This window comes from Amblyomma maculatum, chromosome 4 (assembly GCF_055883805.1).
Source record: "Amblyomma maculatum isolate TAMU_Amacu chromosome 4, ASM5588380v1, whole genome shotgun sequence".
Taxonomy (NCBI): Eukaryota; Metazoa; Arthropoda; class Arachnida; order Ixodida; family Ixodidae; genus Amblyomma; species Amblyomma maculatum.
Window position 1 is genome coordinate 159,583,476 of NC_139347.1, and position 21,256 is coordinate 159,604,731.

General features: G+C 43.4%; 1 protein-coding gene across 1 annotated transcript in view; it reads right to left on the minus strand.

The window, feature by feature from the left end:
- LOC146193362 (uncharacterized) overlaps nucleotides 1-21,256 on the minus strand; it is a 105,039-nt gene that overhangs the window by 7,267 nt on the left and 76,516 nt on the right. The window contains exons 6-9 of the mRNA XM_084600525.1: nucleotides 15,697-15,803; nucleotides 8,729-8,873; nucleotides 3,664-3,858; nucleotides 2,319-2,450 (exon numbers count right to left, since the gene is read on the minus strand). Coding sequence (XP_084456651.1) covers nucleotides 2,319-2,450; nucleotides 3,664-3,858; nucleotides 8,729-8,873; nucleotides 15,697-15,803 — 579 coding nt within the window. The remainder of the gene's footprint in view (nucleotides 1-2,318; nucleotides 2,451-3,663; nucleotides 3,859-8,728; nucleotides 8,874-15,696; nucleotides 15,804-21,256) is intronic.

Below are 21,256 nucleotides of genomic sequence, written 5' to 3' on the forward strand. Positions count from 1 at the left end.
GTGACTGATATTGATTGAGATATGGCCATATAAGGCACGCATTCGCGCATACTGTAGTGGTGCTGTGCGATTGGTCGAGACCTCTGACGTCATCCCGCCTCGGCCAATCAGAGCCGCCGCGTGGGACACATTTTGTCCACGGCAGCATGAGCAAAGGATTTCGCCTTAAACGATCGCGTTAAATATCCCGTTCTCCAGAAAATCGCCAGAACTGGCGTTGTCAGCCAAAAAATCACGGGCTCGTTTGGCAGGGTACATGACCGTGCACTGAGTGTCGCCGTCTGGTGTGATGTGACGAAACACCATTGTATACTGCCGAACTGGCAGGTGCATCGCCTTTTGAGATAGGAGGGTTAGACCAGAATCCAGCCTTCCAGTATCCCTGCTGCGCACACTTCCTGTTTCAATATAAGAATGCCAAAGGCCGCGTCTGCAGGAAATCCGGCTTTACATCGTTGGGAGCGAAAAAACCAGGTCATGACTCCGGCAGGTGGTGGCTGGCAGGTTACATTAGCCGAGAACTCATTCGGTAATGGGAGCTTAATAAAGACATATTATCATCAAGTTGGGAGACAGCCGTGAACTCCACGTGCCCATTTAAGGTGGGAGGGATAGGAGTCAGCCTGCTAGGGCTCTTCAGTGCCGAGTCAAGGCTGGTTGTACGGTTTGGTTAAACCGGCGCGTTGTATCTATGTTGTGTGGTTCCTTACAACCGGTAGCTAGATAATGTGCTAGCTTGGCATTGCATGCGCTTCCAGACGTATATATAGAAATTGGGGAAAATGAAGTGTGAAACGGAGGAGAACAAAGTGGAAGCTATGGGCGTCTTAGTGGCTTTGGAGGTTATGGCGAAGAGCAGGGGACATCACTACAGGAAGGTGGATGCAAAGGAAACATCCCAGAGGTTCGCTGCTGGGGAAAGATTAGGTAATCACGAAAACGAAAAAATATGGGATCTGAAGGCGATATACCATGACAGAATGCAGGGCTACATTCCTAAATCAAATCTATATCTGTTCTGCCTCAATCCCACGCTATGCTTAGCTCTACTATTTTTTCAAACACGGGGCTCTAAAAATTGGGTAATGCGACAATTAAGGCGACAAAACCTCTTCCAATCGTAAGCTCGAAGAATATGCTGTTCGTATCTTTCTGAAGAGAAATATAAATGAATTGCTGATTAAAATTTCAGTTCAGGCAAAAGAACGGCGACTCAATTGTACCATTCCCTTTGCTCGGGGAGCTTATGGAGAGTGAAAATTGGGTATCAAAAAAATTAGCGAGACAATCATGTTTATTTTCATTTTTCTTTCTTCATAAACACCCCCCGCAGAAAACAACCAGAAAGATATAACTATTTTGCGAAGTTACAAGACCTTTGGTTACTCATTTTAATTTGGCAATGTAAAACATACTGCTTGCTCCCGAAACATCTCTCTGAGGGCCGAATTTCAGACCGCTCCTTCACTTACGCTATTTCCTTACCTTCCACGATGAGATCCCCATGCTTCCTCAACTCAATGAGGCGTTTATGGGAGGCCTATAATTTTCAATCCATCCTTAGCGGCGTTTTAGCTAAGGATGCACACATAGCAGCGAAGAGCCGCTTGTATTAGTCTTGTGTCGAGGATATGCGCTTAATGCTTGAGGTATAATGGTTCAAATTTTAGAGAAGCAAGTACACATTTATAACATTGTGTCTCTAACAACGTGCGCCCCCATGTGCCCTCGGCTTTTATCTGACACGTTTTGTTTCTGCAGAGGGGCTTGCAGGAGAATCTCAGAATGTCCGCTCTGCGTGTTTTTCCACTCGCTGTGAAAGTCTCCCGAGCAGGCAGATACACCGTACTGCGCAAACGCAAAGCGAGTTGTTGAGCAGGGAAGCGTGAGATTTATGAAGGAGCGATGAAAGGGAGCATGAATGTGGCGCAATGCCTACCTAGTGTAAAGGGCGTTCCAAGGGAGGCCTCCCTAGTTAAGCCCTCCTCGGCAAGGCGTGTTTAAAAATTGACTAAAGGAAGGCGAGCCGCTCCTAAGGCGTCCTCACTCAGGTAAGAAGCGTTTAAAAATTTGACCCTAACACTTTCAGTTGAAAAGCAATGTGATGCCCGCAATGCTTATGTTTTCTATGCGCGGCGCTTCTGTGACCACACTGCAGACAGGTCTAACGTGGGAGGCATCTCACGCTAAATCCTTTAGAGTCCTCGACCGCCCTTGCGGCACTTCTCGTCAAATTCAAACGTGTTCGTCATCTTCGCCTGCAAATCGATGGCAAATGTACAGCAAGCTTCGGAAACGACCAAATGATTCAAATTTACCTTACGCCTGATTTCCTCCAAGTTCTCGACGGTCAGTGTAAAGCCATGTTTTTTATCGAAAGCGAATGTAGTGCTGTCATACGAGGCGTAGTAAAACGTCGACTTGTAGGTGAGGGAGGTGTTGTCGCAAGCCTGACAAAGAAAAAAAAAAGACGTGCAGTGAGCGCATCAGAAGGAAGCGAGCCTAGCGAATATGAATCAAGAAACATGATGATCACCAATTTTCCTCATTTAGCCATCCTTGTTCTTTTTTCTATGCTCTTGCTTGTCACTTCCAGCGCTCCTGGAGCGTGGAGGTTTCACCACTCAGCCTATATTTGGATGCTGCCTTGCCACGGAGCGTGTCCCATTTACAACTCTCGCCACATATACTCTTCCTGCGCCTTACTTGGTGAGCACTACTGAGATGGGTATTTCGCCAGACTTGTTGAACTTGCTTCCTTCCAAGTAATAACACTCGTGTTACAAGCCGCCTAGTACTCGTCATAGGCCTCTCCGTGGTAGCTCTCCTCACTGAACGGCAACCACCCTCGTTTTGCGAACTTCTCCTTGTACGCTAAACTGGCCATCTGCGGTAATCCTCCCTGACACCTTCTGTGGTAAGCACCACCTGGTTGCACAATTCTGTGCTCTTGCCACAGTCCGTTTACATGGTTGCCTTCATCTTCCTTCAACGGTGATCGCTTTCCGGCTGGCTTTTATGGCAGTCACTTTCCAGTCGCACACTCTGTCGCACTCGCTTGCGATTTCAAGCATATTTACGTGCGGAAATAAATTGCTTAGTAATTTCAAGCAATAGCAAAATGGAATTCATATTTTCATTTAATCAGGGATATGAAACATCGTCCAAGGGTGCCAAGTGGCAGAGCGGAGAGATGAAATATCCTTCTTCAATTTCCGGGGATAAGTGGGAGACGCCGGAGAGTGGCGGTCACGGTCCGACCCCAATGGGCGACTATAGTGGGTAGAATACTTTCTGACGCAGGTCGGAGAAAGCGCCACCTGACCGTGGCTGCTATGGAAAGAATTCGGCGGTTGGCTATCCAGGAAAGCGGAGGTCCAACCAGCCAATGACAATAAACATTTACTGGTTAATTCTCTACGCCGGAAACTAAGCTGTATATATTTTTTTCCTGACGTTGAAACCTTACTTCGATTCTACTCCACCGTTTTGATTCAAAAAGTCTCATGGAGCCTCAGTGCAATTTCTTTTGCATTTCGCTATTCTTGCTTTCTAAATATAGAGACAAACCTGAAGCAAATCACAAAATGAATACGGAAGTCCACTTTGGTTGGAATTGATGTGGCAAGCAGTGCAAATCTCAGCGGCCAAAGTGAGACCTACCTCTTGCGCAAATGCTTTCTGCGGGTAGTCTCCTAGTTCGCAGGCGTTTCCCGGACGATACTTTCCTGCTTTGGCGTTCTGGTTATCGGGATACCTCGGTCTGTACCAGCGCCCCGCCGTAGTGAAGGACACAGCGTACATTGTGTCAATGCCGTGTACGCTTTGCAGGTACCTTACAACTTCCAGGGCATTCCCCTGTGAGACCAAATTATTTAGTGATAGCAGACTTATGTTTTCCCTGCAAAACAACGCGTAATTTCTATTCGTTCGATGGAAAGTTATATACTTTGTGCTGAGATTAAGGAGTGAAATGCGCGGGTGGAACACTGACACTTCAGGACTAAAAGAAACTTGAAGTTTGCTTCGCGTCGTTGTAGCCAAGCTATATGCATTCTAAAAACAAACAAAAGGAAAAACATTTTCCGCATCACTGAAGAATCTGAGTACAATCAGACAAAAGGTATAGGTGATATTCCTGCGAATGTTATCGGCCTACAGTTACAAAACCGGATGACTTAAGAGTAAACAAAGGCAGAATTTGAAGAAAAGCAGGCTTGCATGCCATCACTGAAATAAGGCGAGAAGCTTAGTTGCTTCCTCTTAACTAATACCTGCTAACTAATATCGCATTTCGGAATGACAAGAAAGTATTTAACTCAGTCGAAACCTTAGCAGTCATGCAGGCATTGAGGAAATAGAGTGTAGAAGGTTCATATGTGAAAATACTAGGACATGTCTACAGTGGCGGGACAGAAGCAATAATTTTATGTACATAAAAACTGTAATATCCCCGTCCGAAAAAGTTTTAATGCAGGAGACATGATCTCTCTGTAGTTAGAGATAGGGGTTCTACGAAATTTACCATTCACAGATAACATTGCGTTGCTAAGTAACACAGGGAATCAATTGCATAGGATGGACAATGACTTGCAGGCAAAGTGCAGCAGTAGGCCTAAATATTAAAATTAATATGAAGAAGAATAAAGCAACGCTCAAAAGAATCGCAAAAGAACAGCCATTTACGACAACTACAAATGCGCTGGAAGTGGCAAGGGAATGCGTGTACTTAAAATAGGTAGTGGACGGAGATCTGTATTACGGAAGTGAAATAAGTAGCATAAGATGGGAGTTGAGCACATTTGGCCGATTACGAATGACAGCTTACTATTAGCTATTTAGAGGAAAATATATAACATCTGTATCACATAGGTATTCACCTTAGGGGCAGAAACGTGGTCGCTAACAAAAACGTTGTGCCTAAATCGAACGCAACAGAGAGAGGTTTGGTACGAACCTTTGTAGACAACAGCTTTTCGAGTCAGAAAGCGCGCAGAGTGAGTGAAGGATGAAAGGTGGTTTAGTGATATCCCAGTCGAAATCAAGAAGAAATGGATGTGGGCACGGATTTTAAGGCGAAGGTAACAGACGGGCGCTAAGGTGGCATAAATATTGCTGTGGCTTAGCTCCAGTCCTAGTGAATCGAGAAAGCTTGTACGCATGGTTTACGCCTCAGCTTGGTTATCTTCTGATCATTTAGCTGAGACATATAACACGGCGATTACTGCAGTTCCAATATCTGTGCAGAAAAGTAAAGTTTTAAGGACCTCGCTGGTTGGTATGCCGGAAGAGTTACAAAGAGCGTTTTTTTTTCTCCTTGCTGCATGCTTACGAGGTGGGTTTTGACGCGCGTGCAGTTAGTATCACCATCTCGAAAAAGATGTTCGTCGGCATTGGCGTTCCCTATGTCTATCGTTTGAAGTCTCGCAGGCTTGAAATGTCACAAGCATGCCTCAGTCAGGTTTATGCAACAGCCTTAACACAGTAGTTCAGTAACTAGTACAGTAACGAGTGTTAATGCATTTTTGTATCTTCTTGAGCCAGTTGCTGGATTGCCTTCTGTTTGCATTTCGTTTTGCACTTTTTTTTTACTTTCATTGACGCTTTTTATAGAGTTCATTTTACTGGTGCTAAATTATTAACTTGCTAATACTATGAATTGACGTGTCGGCAAAATTCTCCGGCTCCCCGTTTGAAGCTCTGAAGCCTCAAGATAACAGGGGGCATGCCTCGTACGGTCGGTAGTTGGCAGGTTTCAAATAACGAGACCTTTTCACCTTTCCGCAGCCTCGCATGCTACTGGTAGGCGCTAGGTGGAGATGTTAAACACTCTGATCCTTGTGTTCCCCATTTAAACCCTCGCAGACTGTAATAGTTACGCATGCCTCTGGCAGGTAATATATGGCAGATGTTAAACACACCGGACTTTTATAATCTCCATTTAACTCCTCGCAGACTGCAAAAGTTACAAGGATACCTCTGGTAGGTTGTAGTTAGTAGTTGACATAGCCGGGCACTGACAGGTAGGACGCGCTATGGCTCGCAGGAGATCATTTTTTTTCTCTTTCGCTCATGGAACTCACCAGACCTATGAGTGGCCGGTGGACTTTGCTGCCACAATATACGATGGCACGATAGAGTTGAGAGCAGCTGCCAACTCGGAAAGCTGCTTTCATATGAAAGGGTGACACGAAAATCGAAGAAACCAGACCCTTTCCGTGTTTTTAAACCTCCATTTAAACCCACGCCGCTTCGAAAAATGACCATAGTTCATCTTGGGGGTGGCATGGGAGTTTCTACTTCATTGACCCCGAGGCTATGATGATCCCAGTGTACTCAATACTTCAAATGAAGGGAATGTCAATGGCTTCAACACATTTCATGTGGTGCAACTCATCTAAAAGGAAATTGATATTACATAATAGATGTTTCTGAAAGTAGTAATAATCTTTCTGTGACGTTATTTACATAGACTACAATAATATCTTGCAGATTGCTGCAGAAAATGAAGGCCCTAGAGTATACGCCACAATAATCGCACTGTTCATGGAGATGACCAATGCGATTCCGATGGTTGACACTCCACAGCACCTGACCAAGGTCTCAGGCCTCGTAAGCAAAAACAAAACTACCGCTGAGTATTTTTTTCTTGCGAGACCTCAGATGTTGGTCAGACGCGGCGATGCATTATTGACCTCTTCAGAGAGCATGCATCATCATTTTACGCTACTGTTCTCAATACCAACATGGTGATCAGTTAGAAATCCTGCAAGGTTCCTTTCCAAGTCTTGAGTGGGGAGCAATCGTCAAGCATTACTCACGCTCAAAAAACAGGGAAGTCTTTGAATTCATACTTATCGCGCGCCATGGGCTTCGTATTTCAACAAACCTCAAGTTTTGTATGCTACCAGGAGGAGACAAGTTTGTGCTTTTGCCCTTGACGATATTCCCCCTTTATCTGCTTCTGCGCTTGTTGTTCTTGACACGTATTCCTCACGTGTTCCTGAAATAAATACATTCTGTCGTTCGTAATTGCGGGTACGTGTCTTCTTCTATTCCGCACTATGTTTTTGGGCTTTGTTCTTTAGGTACGTTCGGTCACCAACAAACCGAGAACGCGCGTTAATGTATTCAATGTCTTGACCCAGTTGCTGAAGACAACCCTGTTTCAGTGAATTTCGGTTTACATTTTCTGCTTGCACTGACAATTGTTATTGCATTCATTTTACGTGTGCTAATAATTGACTTCTTGACGTTGTGAATTGATGTATTCAGCCGTTATGCTGTATGTAAACCTTGGCATTCTTATAAGCAGTTCTCATGGTACGTGTTATGTATTACAGTTGATATAGTGTTATCAGTTCTGTGCAGTGTGTTATATCCGCGGGCGCGGCTTTTAAATTAAACAAGCAGCTGTCTATACATACCAGAAAAGCGCAGTTCACGTTTTCGCGTATTGTGAATACTATTATATCATAGAAGACTATTTTTTGACCTACACGGGAACGTATCGAGTCTGTATACAATTTGTCAAGAAATGTAATGTGTACACGAGCGGAAATAACTCTCGGCCGTCTGTTAAGCAGATTTCTACTGACAATTGAATGCACCTCCATAAACTGTAAATGTAAAGTGGATTGTGCTTAGTATTGTTTAGGAATCTAGAGGTTATTAATTCATTCTGATCTTTACTGAACTGGACTCTCTTCAAAGCTGTACAACTGCATTGCATCGAGAAAAGTACTTACAGGACGGTAAGGGGAAGACACACGCGGCATGGATAGGTGACCAATGAAGAATGGTGATATTTTTCGAATCGAGGTGTTTGCCAAATAGGAAACATGCAATTCTTCGCACACGTCGCGCCAACAGCATTTTATGCATTTGTGATGCATTTCGAATGTTAATCAACAGAGGCTGGATCTTAACGACATATGGCTTATTCTCTCCTCGCAAAGTTGGCCTTCACCAATTTCAGATATCACGACAAGAAAGGTGGCTCAGAAGATCTTTTAAACGTTAAGCGATCCAACGTTCTCATGTGTGTCCACGAACATTTGTTTGATGAAAAGTAGGGAGACGTTGTTGCGACTCTAGGAAGAAGGAAAAGAAAATGCACAGGCCGGCTACTGGCTCTGTAGCCGAGGGAGACCTTATGTAAGGACAAAACGGGTCTGCTGAGGTGATTTCAAAATACTTTTAGCCATCACTCATGGTAGCAGGTACAAAAATGGCAGTTGCGCTTAGGAGAAATTCCAACACCGGTTTGCTTCAACAGTGGCGAAACATAAACTAGTAGTTCACTGACAGATTCCTGTATCCCCTACTTCGTCGTTCTCAAGCAGTGATCACCGAGAAACATTATGCACTAAATATTGGAAACGCTACGCAATTATAACATCGTGTTTTAAATTGCCGGCTGATTAAATAGAGCCTGTTTTCTCGATATTTGTATGCAGTACATATACAAGTTCTTCAATCAATTATCTACGAGAACAAATTGCGGCTTATTATGGTGAGAACTATCGCTTTTCCTTATGTCAAAGGTTTATGTCTTTTCATCAAGCTCAAGGGCATGTTTTAGTACGGTGAAACATTTATAGAACTGAATCACAACCCTCTGTCCAGTAGTCAATGCGGCTTGAATAACCTTATAACGCTATACACGTAATCACTGGTGCGCGTTGCTGCTCTGGAACCTGAGGTGACTGAATGCTTTAGAACTTACCACAGTATGCACGTAGCTTGCGTTTTCATATTTTCTGCCCTCAAGAGCTCTTATATTTGGCCCCAGAATGAAGCAGTCGGTCAAGTTGTTGTCGCGGTGAGAGATGTGTCCCAGAATCACCAGTCCGCCCGGAGTGAACACGGTCCTGTAAGCAGAGTATCATACTTTCAATGCACGTTTTAGCGACTGCAAATGGTTTGAAGCGCAGTTTTGGTTGCAGTCACCTGAAATCCACATTTGATTTCATAACAGGCCGGCGATATACATATGAGCGCCGGTGTGACCCGTATACCGAGCAATGTTCAAGGATGTAGGTAACAGTCGTTGGCGTTATTCATGGGCAAACAGATTGGACTTTATTAATCCATCCAAACTGTAACCGAACATTCTTCCTGATAAATACAATTCGGAATGAAGTATTGATCGCATCGAAGAAAGCAAACACAGTAATTGGAAAGCGCTGGTCTTGTGCTGTCAGTTCCGTTCAGTTCAGTCGTTCAGTCGTGTCCGACTCTTTGTGCCTTATGGACCATATCACGTCACGCTTTCCTGTCTCTCACTACCTTCCTAACATCACATAACTTCATCTGCAGCGCCTCGAGGATGCCATCTAACCATCGCGTTCGCTGCCTACACCTTCTCCGGTGACCGTCAACCTTTCCCAACATCAAATTTTTCTCCAGCGACTCCTTTCTTCTCATCAGATGACCAAAGTAGCTGAGCTTTAAATTTAGAATTTTACCCTCCAATGAGCAGTCAGGGTTTATGGTCGACAATATCGATTGATTTGAACTTCTGGCAGTCCAAGGAACTCTTAAAAGTCTCCGCCAGTACCACAATACAAACGCATCAATTCTTCGGCGGTCAGCCTTCTTCACAGTCCAAATCTCTCATCCATACATCACAACTGGAAAGACCATAGCACGAGTTATACGGATCTTGGTTTGCAGACTAATGTCTCTGCTCTTTACTAGGCGGTCAAGGCTAGCCATGGCTCTTTTTCCCAGAAGCAGGCGCCTCAAATTCTATGGCTACAGTCACCTTCCGGAGTAATCTAATAGTTCAAGAAGAGAAAATCTGTCACAGCTTCCACTTCTTGTCCCTTGAAGCTCCAGGACTTGATAAGATAAGACGCCATGATCTTTATCTTTTTAATGTCCAGTTTAAACCCAAACTTCTCACTCTCTTCTTGTACGCGCATAAGAAGTCTCGAGTTCCACTTCACGTTCTGGTATTAAAGTTGTGTCATCCGCATATCTAAGGTACGTGTCTACAACTATACGTCTTTTATACAGTATGTCGCATCATCGACGGTTATTGCGAAGTTATCGTACTGTGTAAATGCGTAATGCCACAACTGGAGCGCAAAATGTTTTATACCTCAATAATTTCTGAGACAAAAAAGCGCATTAATCCTCAAAAGGCTGCTTTGAGCAAATGTAGACAAGTGGTCTGACAACTCGAATGTTTCTTCTTGATGTGACTGTGATAGATACTGCCTTGATGATGGAATCACTGACGAATAATATTTTCGTGCGAGTTAAAAAATATTCCTTTATCACCTAGACAACAAAATAGTGAAAGTTAGAAGAGAATTTCGCCAGGATAACGCCAAGTGTAAAAACTTAGGTTTCATAAAAAAATGAAAAATAAAACTAAAGCCGCCTCACCCAAAGACAATGCAAAATGTTTTTTTTTTTTTTTTTAAATCGCAAATACTAAAGCGTTCCGTATTTCCTCAACTTGAGGATATATACAACACGAACAGATACGACGAACGATGATGTACACAACACAAGCGCTGTCTCGCAACAAAACATTTATTCCGAAGGAAGACACATGTATAAAACGCCCAGAAACGCAGCGCATGACCAGTAAACATGAGAGATAATCAACGTAAGATTACACTGTATAGGAAGCTATCTGCATGAACTGTGTTTTCTAAGAACCATATCTGAGAATCATGCAACGCAATGGAGAGCGGACTGATGGACGTGTTCATTTTTTTTTTTTTTTTGCTGATGAAAGCTTCCATAATCCCCTAATGCGCTGATAACAATGCCGGTACAGAACCCTCGGGTTTCTTCAAATTCGCCTTACATTCCCTTATTTCTTTCTTTCCCCATTCAGAGCAGTGTTTCGACCCATCAGACGATGTCATCTGATGTTCTTTCAGGAGAATATTTAAACACCGTCTGCTTTGTCCGATACACACTTTTTGGAACGTGACAGGAATCTGATATACCACCGACCGCACACAATTCACAAATTTTGATCTATGCCTCAGTGAACACTTGAAAGGTCGCACTTTATATTTTTCTTTCCTCGATATCTCCCTTTGGAACAGAGGCGTTGAAGCTGTAAGTGTGCTGAGCACACCACGTTAACACTGAAACGCCAAGACACATTTCTCAGATTATGCGTTGCGTCATGCAATGCACATAAAGAACGGCCACTGCATTCCTTCGTTCTTTTGCCTGCCTTGGTAGTTTGGATAATTTCTCTAGAGCAGACCGAAGGCAAGAGAGGGTGATGCCGTTTTTTTACAAGCTTAGAATGCCCTGAAGAATGATTTAGCAATAGTTTTTTTGGAGCGCGGCTCGTTGACCCAGCACGTGTGGCCCTGCTTCAATCTTCAGCCGAGATCCAGAAACTTGAAGTTCCCCATTTTCGGGCATTACAAAGGCGAATTAGAGATCCATAGCACTATCTTTAAACACCTTCAACTCACCAATCACACGCCTAGCAGGTCGCTTCCTTTTAAATTGTACAAGATAGTCATGTACATATCGCCAGATTTTAAATAGCAAGACAATTCAGGTTTTAACAAATCGCCACGTCTACTTTCGCGAAAAAAAAAATGCTGCTGAGAATCGGGCCTACACGAGAAACGATGCATATTCTCTGCTTTTGCAAAAATATAGTTTCCCTCTATTCTACAGATGTTAAGCACAATTAAAAAGACAGCAATTTTAGGGAGACTTCAACCGTGATACCACTGTGAACTATAAAGTCTACTTCATCGTTCATTAGGAGGTTCGATTCTCCGTGGATAAAGGATTTTTAATTTTCTGGTGACGCCATCAGGATGATTGACAAGTGACCTTCAGCGTACAGATCCGAGGCACAGATCCCGCGCACATCTTCCGCACAACTGTCGCGCAATGTATTTCGTTTCATAAGACTAGAAAAGCTTTCGAGGTAAAAGAAATACATCTTCAATATGATAGCATTAGACAAACTCTTCGTTCACTACCTGCTCCGCACAAATCCCGCAACACCACGCGACTGCACAATTTACGACACATAAACCCAAATTCATTACATACGCCTACCCGATCTTTTCTCTGTCGTCTCAGAAATCTCCCGCATGCCCGAATTGTCTTGAGCTCTAGACTGAGTTAGTTCTCTGCATCTTATCCTGCTCCATTGCAATTCAATCTGTTCATTTTTCACGTTCTTCTCCTCCAGCGTGGCTGGCTTGGTTAGAATCTTACCTGTTGACGGACCAGTTGGCCTTAGTATTCTGGCTCAGAAATTCTAGAGTGTTACCTTCTCCTGTTCCTTCTGCTGCAGCCTTATTCTACAACAGCCTATTGAAAAAGATATCATTCGCACAAAATGTCTACGGTCGAAACCAAATTTCCCGACTGGTTAATACAGTTTGACATCACAGGTCGTAACGTCATTCAACAATGATTGAGAACTGTTATACTCTAAAAATAAAATCACTATTGTAGAAGAGGAAAAAAAAAATTGTCGAGTGGGAATGAAACAGCCCCTTTTCTGGTCGCAGGCTGGACGTACGAATTCTACGTCGCTTAGTTTTCTATTTTTTATCCTCATCGCGGAGGAGCATTTGTTCAGTGCGATAGTTTAAAAGACTTTCCCGACCCCTAACACAAAAATGGGGACTATAGTTGCACATCACATTACAGCAACGAATAATAAAAATTCAGACACTAATTAGCAGTTTATTAAGCACTGTAGAGTACCTCTACTATTCCGCGCTAGACCTACTAATTAGCGTTTCATCTTATGGCCATTACTTGACAACGAACATATCCCCATGGCAGTGCTATCGCATTAAATTTTCTTGGCACTTCAGCATTCTCTGATACCAGCGAGTATTCTGGCTCTGATGGCTGTGTCGTCATTGCAGTCAGACATCGTCATATTACGGCTTACGATGTGCATGGCTGCTTTCACGCACGACGTTGTTTCGTATTTCCCATAATACGGTGGGAAACGCCAAACAACCCTGTGCACGAACGCAGTCATGCAGCTTTTGGTATGGTTTGGTTTGATTTGTGGTGTTTAACGTCCCAAAGCGACTCAGGCTATGAGAGACGCCGTAGTGGAGGACTCCGAAAATTTCGACCACCTGGGGTTCTTTAACGTGCACTGGTGCCTTGTTTTGCGCCTCGTTCGAAAAGCGGCCGCCGAGGCCAGGATTCCATTCCACACCGTTGAGAACAGTAGTCGAGCGCACTGCGCCACCCCTGCGGGACTCATGCAGCTTTTATCCTCGGCGTTGGCCTTCTCTCAGGATTGCAGTATGTATGTGCTTTGGCAGGTAGTAAGATGGGTATGCCCAATTTCTTCTTTACCGCGTTAAGGCTTCCCCCGTCCTTTACAGCATGCTCAATTTTGTCCATGTTATACTTCCTTATATCGGCCACCTTGCGCTTATTGATTAGCTTTGATATCTCGGCCAATTCGATCCGGTCTGTTGGATTGGAAGCTTTCATACTCTGGCGTTTCTTAATCAAATCTTTCGTCTCCAAGACCAGATGTATGAGATAAGGGACAAGGCGGGCAACGTCATCACGAATATGGATAAGATAGTCAAAGTAGCCGAGGAGTTCTATACAAATCTCTACAGTAGCCAAAGTAGTCAGGACCGTAATTAGATTGGCAGTAGGGAAAAACAGTCAGACGTTCCACCAGTGACGAAGGACGAGGTCAAGAAAGCACTAGAAACTGAAAAGGGGGAAATAAGCTGGAGAGGATCAGATAACTACGGATTTGCTGAAGGACGGGGGGGATATCGTGTTAGAAAAACTGGCCACCCTGTATGCGCAGTGCCTCGTGTCATCGACGGTAACGGAACCATGGAAGAATTCAAACATTATCCTCATTCATAAGAAAGGGGGCTCTAAGGACCTTAAAAATTACAGACCAATCAACTTATTGTCTCTTACGTATAAGGTATTTACTAAGGTAATCGCTAATAGAATCAGGACAACCTTAGACTTCAATCAAGCAAAGGATCAAGCAGGGTTTCGGAAACGGTACTCTAATATCGATCATATCCATACCATCAATCAGGTGATAGAAAAATGCTCGGAATATAACCAGCCCTTATACATAGCATTCATTGATTACGAAAAAGCATTTGACTCAGTTGAAACCTCAGCGGGGATGCAGGCATTGCGAAATCAGGGGGTAGACGAGCCGTACGTGAAAGTGCTGGAAGATATATACAGTGGCTGCACAGCAACCATAGTTCTGCATAAAGAAAGTAACAAAATTCCCATAAAGAAAGGTGTTAGGCAAGGAGGCACAATCTCCCAGTACTATTCACAGCTTGCTTAGAGGAAGTGTTCAGAGACTTGGAATGAGAGCAGTTAGGGATAAGGGTAGATGGAGAATACCTCAGTAATCTGCGATTTGCTGATGACATCGCCTTGCTGAGCAGCTCGGGAGATGAACTGCAAAAAATGATTGATGACCTAGACAGTAAAAGTAGAAAGGTAGACTTGAAGATCAATATGCAGAACACTAAGGTAATGTTCGACAGTCTCGGGAAGGAACAGCAGTTTACATTAGGTAGTGAAGTACTGGAAGTAGTAGGCGAATATGTCTATTTAGGACAGGTAGTAACCGCAGATCCGGACCATGAAAAGGAAATAACAAGAAGAATAACATTGGGATGGAGCGCATTTGGCAAGCACTGGCAGATTATGTCTAGCAGCTTACCGGTATCGCTAAAGAGGAAAGTATATAACAGTTGCATATTACCTGTACTCACCTATGGCGCTGAAACGTGGAGGCTAACCAAGAGAGTTCTACTTAAGTTGAGGACCACCCAGAGGGCTATGGGACGAAAAATGGTAGGGGTAACATTAAGAGACGGGAAGCGTGCAGAGTGGGTCAGAGAAATAACTCAAGTTACCGATATTCTAGTGGAAATTAAGAAGAATAAATGGACATGGGCAGGACATGTAGTGCGAAGAGAGGATAACCGATGGTCGTTTAGGGTAACAAATTGGATTCCAAGGGAAGGAAAGCGTAGCAGGGGGCGGCAGAAAGTTAGGTGGGCGGATGAGATTAAGAAGTTCGCAGGGGTCAAGTGGATGCAGCTAGCACAGAACCGGGTTAAGTGGAGAAATATGGGAGAGGCCTTCGCCCTGCAGTGGGTATAGTCAAGCTGATGATGATGATGATGATGATGATGATGATGATGAAGGTGGGTATACGTTTGTGGGCAGATGGACGGTTAGGCGGGTACATACATACATACATACACGCATGCATACATACATACACGCATACATACATACATACATACATACATACATACATACATACATACATACATACATACATACATACATACATACATACATACATACATACATACATACATACATACATACATACATACATACATACATACATACATACATACATACATACATACATACATACATACATACATACATACATACATACATACATACATACATACATACATACATACATACATACATACATACATACATACATACATACACACATACATACATACATAAACAGCGGGAAGAGAAGCATACACAAATATCACAAGCCGGCGTTTAAGCAAAGCTCGCCTTTAAAAAAGAACAGTAAACGAGATTGAAATGCCACGCGCACAGTACCACCATGCTTCTTGCAAACAAGGCAAGAGAATATCGAAAGCTCACTTTATGTATTCCGCCACTTGATCGCAGGTCGTCTGAGGGCGGCAGTAGAGTCCGATGACCATGCTGGATGCATTTCTGCTTTCCGCTACTGCGATCTCTTCGAGCTCCTGCGAGACGATGTGGTATAATCGTACTGCGCTGAGGTGGGTGTTAGTCACTACAGCGATATACCTCAGCGGCAACCACAAGAAACGCAACATTTAAGTACAGTTTTGGTCAGAATCTTGAATCCAAAGGATTTTCGCCTCGGCCACAAAATGAACCTGTCATGGCGCCATCATAGACAACAGGGCCGTGAAATGCTTGATTCAGTTTCTTGCTGTGCTGAGTGATCATTTTGTAGCATTTTGATTCCATTTGGCCTTTAATAATGGCGTGACGACTACATTTTGAGGCTGAGATAAAACATCTTAGCCTTCAAGAATTTTGATAAAGACTCTACCTTCCAAACAAAGTCCCTAATCATGTTCCTCCTATAATCGTTCACACAAATCTGTCTATGTCGCTGGTATACGTGCAAAAAGGACAGATGCAGCTCCAAGCGCCTGTTTTGATTATATCAAAATGACATCGACTTCAACTGGCCTAAGTCATCTTGTAAATGGAAAGAGGACATTTTGACACATGAATATGGGGTGGGAGAAGAGACAGAGTTTCCCCTTCAACAGCAGTTCTCTAAATATCATCGAATTTTAGATCTATGCGTTATGAAAAAAAGTAATGCCTAGAATTTTAACGAGCTGAAAGAAGTTGCGATTGGTATAGCCCGTTTTCACTGGCTCGCATTGCAGAAGCATTAAAACTTGCACCTAAGCGATAAAATTTTTTACCTCTCATAATAAAATGAGCAAATTACGTTAATATGTGAGCTCCTAAACTTCAGCATGGACACATATGTACACAGAACACATCATTAAACGGTAATAAAGATCCTGGCATTCCCCGCTCCTGCTGCAGGATTCTTCATATATTTGGTTGTTTCGCTGGTAATGCTCTTTAATTTCACTCATATTGCCAAGTCCTCTTCAGCTTATTTGAGTCAAAACGTACATATGCACACACATACGTCGAATACGTTTTGCGCAGAATTAAAGAGTTCTGACACCTGTTGTCTTTCTGGAATAACAAAGAAGAGCTAGCAGTGACTGAGTAATTATTCTAACTTATGATAAGAACAGCGTTGGAAGGTTCACTATTTCACTCACGGAATAATATTTAGGAAGATATCAAATTTTTGTTTGTGATTTGCGCACGAAACATTGCAAAACTACAGAAGATAAATTTTCTTCCTTCCTTGGGAACTACTTTTATTTTGTATTGGTTCTCAAAAGTCCAACATATCACCACTCTATTCTTCCATCAGGCCGCGATTGCTCGAATCCAGTACGTTTTCCGTCAAAGAAGTACTTTGGAAGCAGGTGATATAGGTTGTCGTTGCAAAACAATTGTGCTCGTAAAGTTCGGTAGATACACTTAAAGGGGCCCACAAACACCTCCCGAGCACTCCTCACAAACTATCTCAGTCGCTAGATTATGCTGCGATACACATTTGAACGCAATAACACACGTCTACGCGCAGTGCAGGTCCCACAATCCCATTCGAAAGTTGGCGCGTTCTTTCCTTCGACTTTTGCCAGTCCTCCTCCTCCTCTGTGCAACGCTGCTACGTGCATGCGTTTTCGAATGACTATTGGTCTGCTTCTCTGCGACGTCACACAGCCATTAAACTATCGCTTATGCCAGAAAAATCGAAATACGCTTAACTTTTAATTATCAGGAAAGAAAATTAGGATGTTTTGTAGACAGAAACATTTTTTCAAAGCTTTTTTTTCCTGCACTTCCGGTCTCGTGCGCGCACGCGCGCATCTTTGCCCTTCGCGCACTTCGCGCAGGCACCACGGCTGCCACGGCAATCGCGGCGCGGTCGCGAGCGGCGATCTCGTTTCAGTTGCTTGCAGTGTACTTGCGGGGCACTTTCCGCCTGTGAATGTTCTCGTTTCTTGTGTCGCCCATGCGAAATGAACTTCGAAGTCGGCTTACAGGTGTACAACATTAAGTCGGTGCTTTAAATATCGGGCCCCAATCCACTGCGCCTTACGTAGTGCAGCAAAATTTCGGAGGCAACCGCTGCTCCGTTCCTGTGTCCACCAAACCAAAATACGCACCTCGGATCAAGTCAAGGCGACAACATACGATGGTAAGTAATGTGTTTACTAGCTTGAACATAGCGCACAGATAAGCGACGGTTTCACAGGTGCAATGAGTTAGTCATTGTTGTGATGCGTCATTACTGTGGCGGCTATTAAAATCCTACCGTCTTAACCGTTGACTTCATTGCGTGAAACTACTCACGGAGGTTGCATTTTGTCTCGTAGTAAGTTTGTAGGTTATAAACTTTTGCCTTATAGTAAATTAGCTAAGACAACTGTACCTACCTGGCTTGGCCGTGCGCGATGCGCGAACCCGTGGTATCATGTGCCGGCGTTGGCAGCTTTCGGCCGCCGATACTGGCGCAGATTGCGGGTTCGCATTGTACGCAGCAGCAGCGAATTAAGCACCCTTACCTAACTTACTGCGAGCAAATAGAAGTTACCGCAATATCAAAGCTCCGTGTGCAGTTTCACCACAAACTACTGAGCGGTTAGGCCGGTGAGATACAAGACGCCGCGGTAAACACGTATTAGCATTCGCATGCTGTATCTGCCCCTTGCAAGGTTTCATATGACGTGCAGTGATGAGGAGGCACCGAAGAAACAAAGAAAACAACTTTATTTCGAGAGAAGGCCTACAGAATTTCTCTAGATAAGTCCTAGAGCATATTCCATTATGTCCTGAGAGTAAACAATTGGCGTTATTAAAAAAAAAAAAAACCTCTCCGCAGCGAAGCGTTGTGCTTTCTTAGTCGCTCAGCAGTATAAATTATCGCTAAGAACACAGTATTATATCGCCCACATAATAACAATAAGCGCAATTACACTGTTGTCTTGTGAACTGCGGACCTTAACGGATGCGGAACAGCGAGCCTGTGAAAAGTGAGATGTGACATGGTCACTTGCGAAGTCGGCTCACTTTAATTACTTCCATTTACTTCCAGCTTGACCTCAAGAAGCTGAACAACTCTGATCGGCATAATTATTCGCTATCTAGCTTTACACACACCCTGAACCCACAGTTGCTCTCTCTTTCCTACATTTTGTTTCAAGTGGCAGCTTTGATGCAATACTTGAAGGGCCTGCGAGCGGTCGCACACCATGTGGAGTTGCCGCGATAAGCAAACAGCAACATGCTTTGTGTGCACGTTTGCTTGGCCGCAGCCAGAAGCGAAACACAGAGACATGGGTACAAAACTGCACTCACTACGACAAAAAAAGTCATATGAAACTGCGCTCCAGTTATTGTTAGTCGCAGCAAACATATTGAAACAATTGTTTTGGCTCCAGCGGCCAATGCTGTGCCTCGCTGATGCCAGTCTGTTGAGCATTTGGGTTAAGTATACTGACGGTTGTGCTGTGCAATTGAATAGCCATGATGAAGCACAAATCTGTGCCTGTGTGCAGCAATTACTTCTTTTGACGGTCTTTTATAGGCATCAGTCATAAGGTGGCGCTCTGAAGCTATGCTTGCAGCTGTGTCTCTGTGTGAAGAGCCCTGAGACCGTTTCTCCGCATCCTGGAGGAGCCTCTGGACGTACGCTGCGCAAAATAGCCATCGTGATTACAACAGTTCACTTAGTTTTTTGTGTAATAATATAAGTAAAACGAAGTTTTAACTTACAAAAAGTATGCTCCATTTTCACTGAAGCGGCACTGAAATGTCCTTTCCTTGATTTTGCCATTTTCACTTTCCAGCCGTCCTCTCCTTTCTTTTTCTGTGCCTGGAGCTTAGAAGAATTTTCATTGAAGTGCATAACAGCCAGATGTGACCTAAAAAGAAGGTAAATATGAATGAATTTCTCATACTTTGGAAAAAAATGTGTTTCTTGTTGCCTACTAGCAAAATTATACCAAGTAGAGGCTACTATAAGAAACCATTATGCATTATATTCACATCACTGCAGCAGAGATTGCTTCTGTTTTAGCTTCTATATCCAGCGCCTTTATATCAAATTAAAAATGTGATGCAATGATCTTCAAGCAGCAAAATGAATGTATGACATGGGCTATACAACTTCATATCGTGGATCACCCGTGTTCTCCCTGCTGTGGTATTCTAGCGATCATCATTAGTCCAAGTGATCAAGTGAACCTCGAGCATTCTTTCAGTTTCAACACATTAGCTTCGGGACATTCGAGATGGTTCTAGAGGGGTCGGAAACTTGCGCTGATAACTTCCAGTTCTTTAAAAACTACCTTTGTCTTGGGACTGCACTAAGATGAGGAGCACAAAAGAGAGACAAGGCGTTTTTCCAGCCAGCCCTCCATGCTCGCCCTCAACTTTGTGTCATTGCAGTGTCTCAGCTCATGTCATTTCTGTCTGTATGTATTCCTGGTGCACGGTTCTTTATCTCATCCCACCTGCCTATTCTAATATAACAGCAATGACTTTCAAGGAGGACCCTTGGTGGCCTGTGCAGTACGTCTATAGCCTCCTGTCTCACTTTTTCCACGGAAGGGGATTACAGAATGGCCAGTGCTACCATTCTACCAAATATGTTTTTACCATATTATATGAAGCATCCTTGAATGTCAGAAGTGTGCACTGCAGTCTCCTGCAAATGTATGATAACTACCTTTGACATGGAAGTGTTCCAAGTTTTGAAAAGAAAGACACAATTTCAGCTAATTTTACAGCAGTATATTTACTATCAGGATGGAAGGATTGTGGCAGCTGGCTCATAAGGTGCATTGAGTGCCTACTTTATGCAGAAGTTGGGATTGAGTTACGTGGAGGGCACTTTTTTTGGCAGATGTCAGGGTCGACTCCTGTGAATCGCAATTGTAGGGTCTCATTTTACCTGGCCTGATAATATGAGAGCTCCAGATCAAGCACTGCACTAAGGAGACTGAAGTCAAGCCCAACTTCCATAAAAAGAAGGCGCCAAATGCATCCAGTAACACAGCAGCTTCCCCCTCCTCACATTAAAAAAAAAAAAAAAAAAAAAAAACCTTTGAACTTTTTTTCTCTAAACCTCAGCACTAGACCATGAGAATGACTGTTTTGAGGTGCTTGAAATTGGTCACAAAGCAATTTTTCAGCCCTCCAGGGCTATTCCATAGCACGAACTAAAAGCAATCTGCTTAGTTGCAAGTTCCAATGGGCTGCTTAGCAAGTTGAAGAATCAAAAGGAGCAAAAGGAAATGGAGCAAATGATATGAACTTCTGGTTTTCTTTTTCGCACTGTGTTCTATTTCCTATGGTCTCTGTTCCTTTTATAATGACAATATTATGTACATACATTAAAAGCTTCATGCAAGGACGTATTGTTTGCACATGCCATGCAGAAAAGTTGGACTACATAATCACACTGGAGGGAAAAATAATGTCTTAGTCTTCTCTTTCATTCAACAAACCTTACTTGCATCCCACCATCCGAGTATGCAATTGATTTGGGAGCAAACTT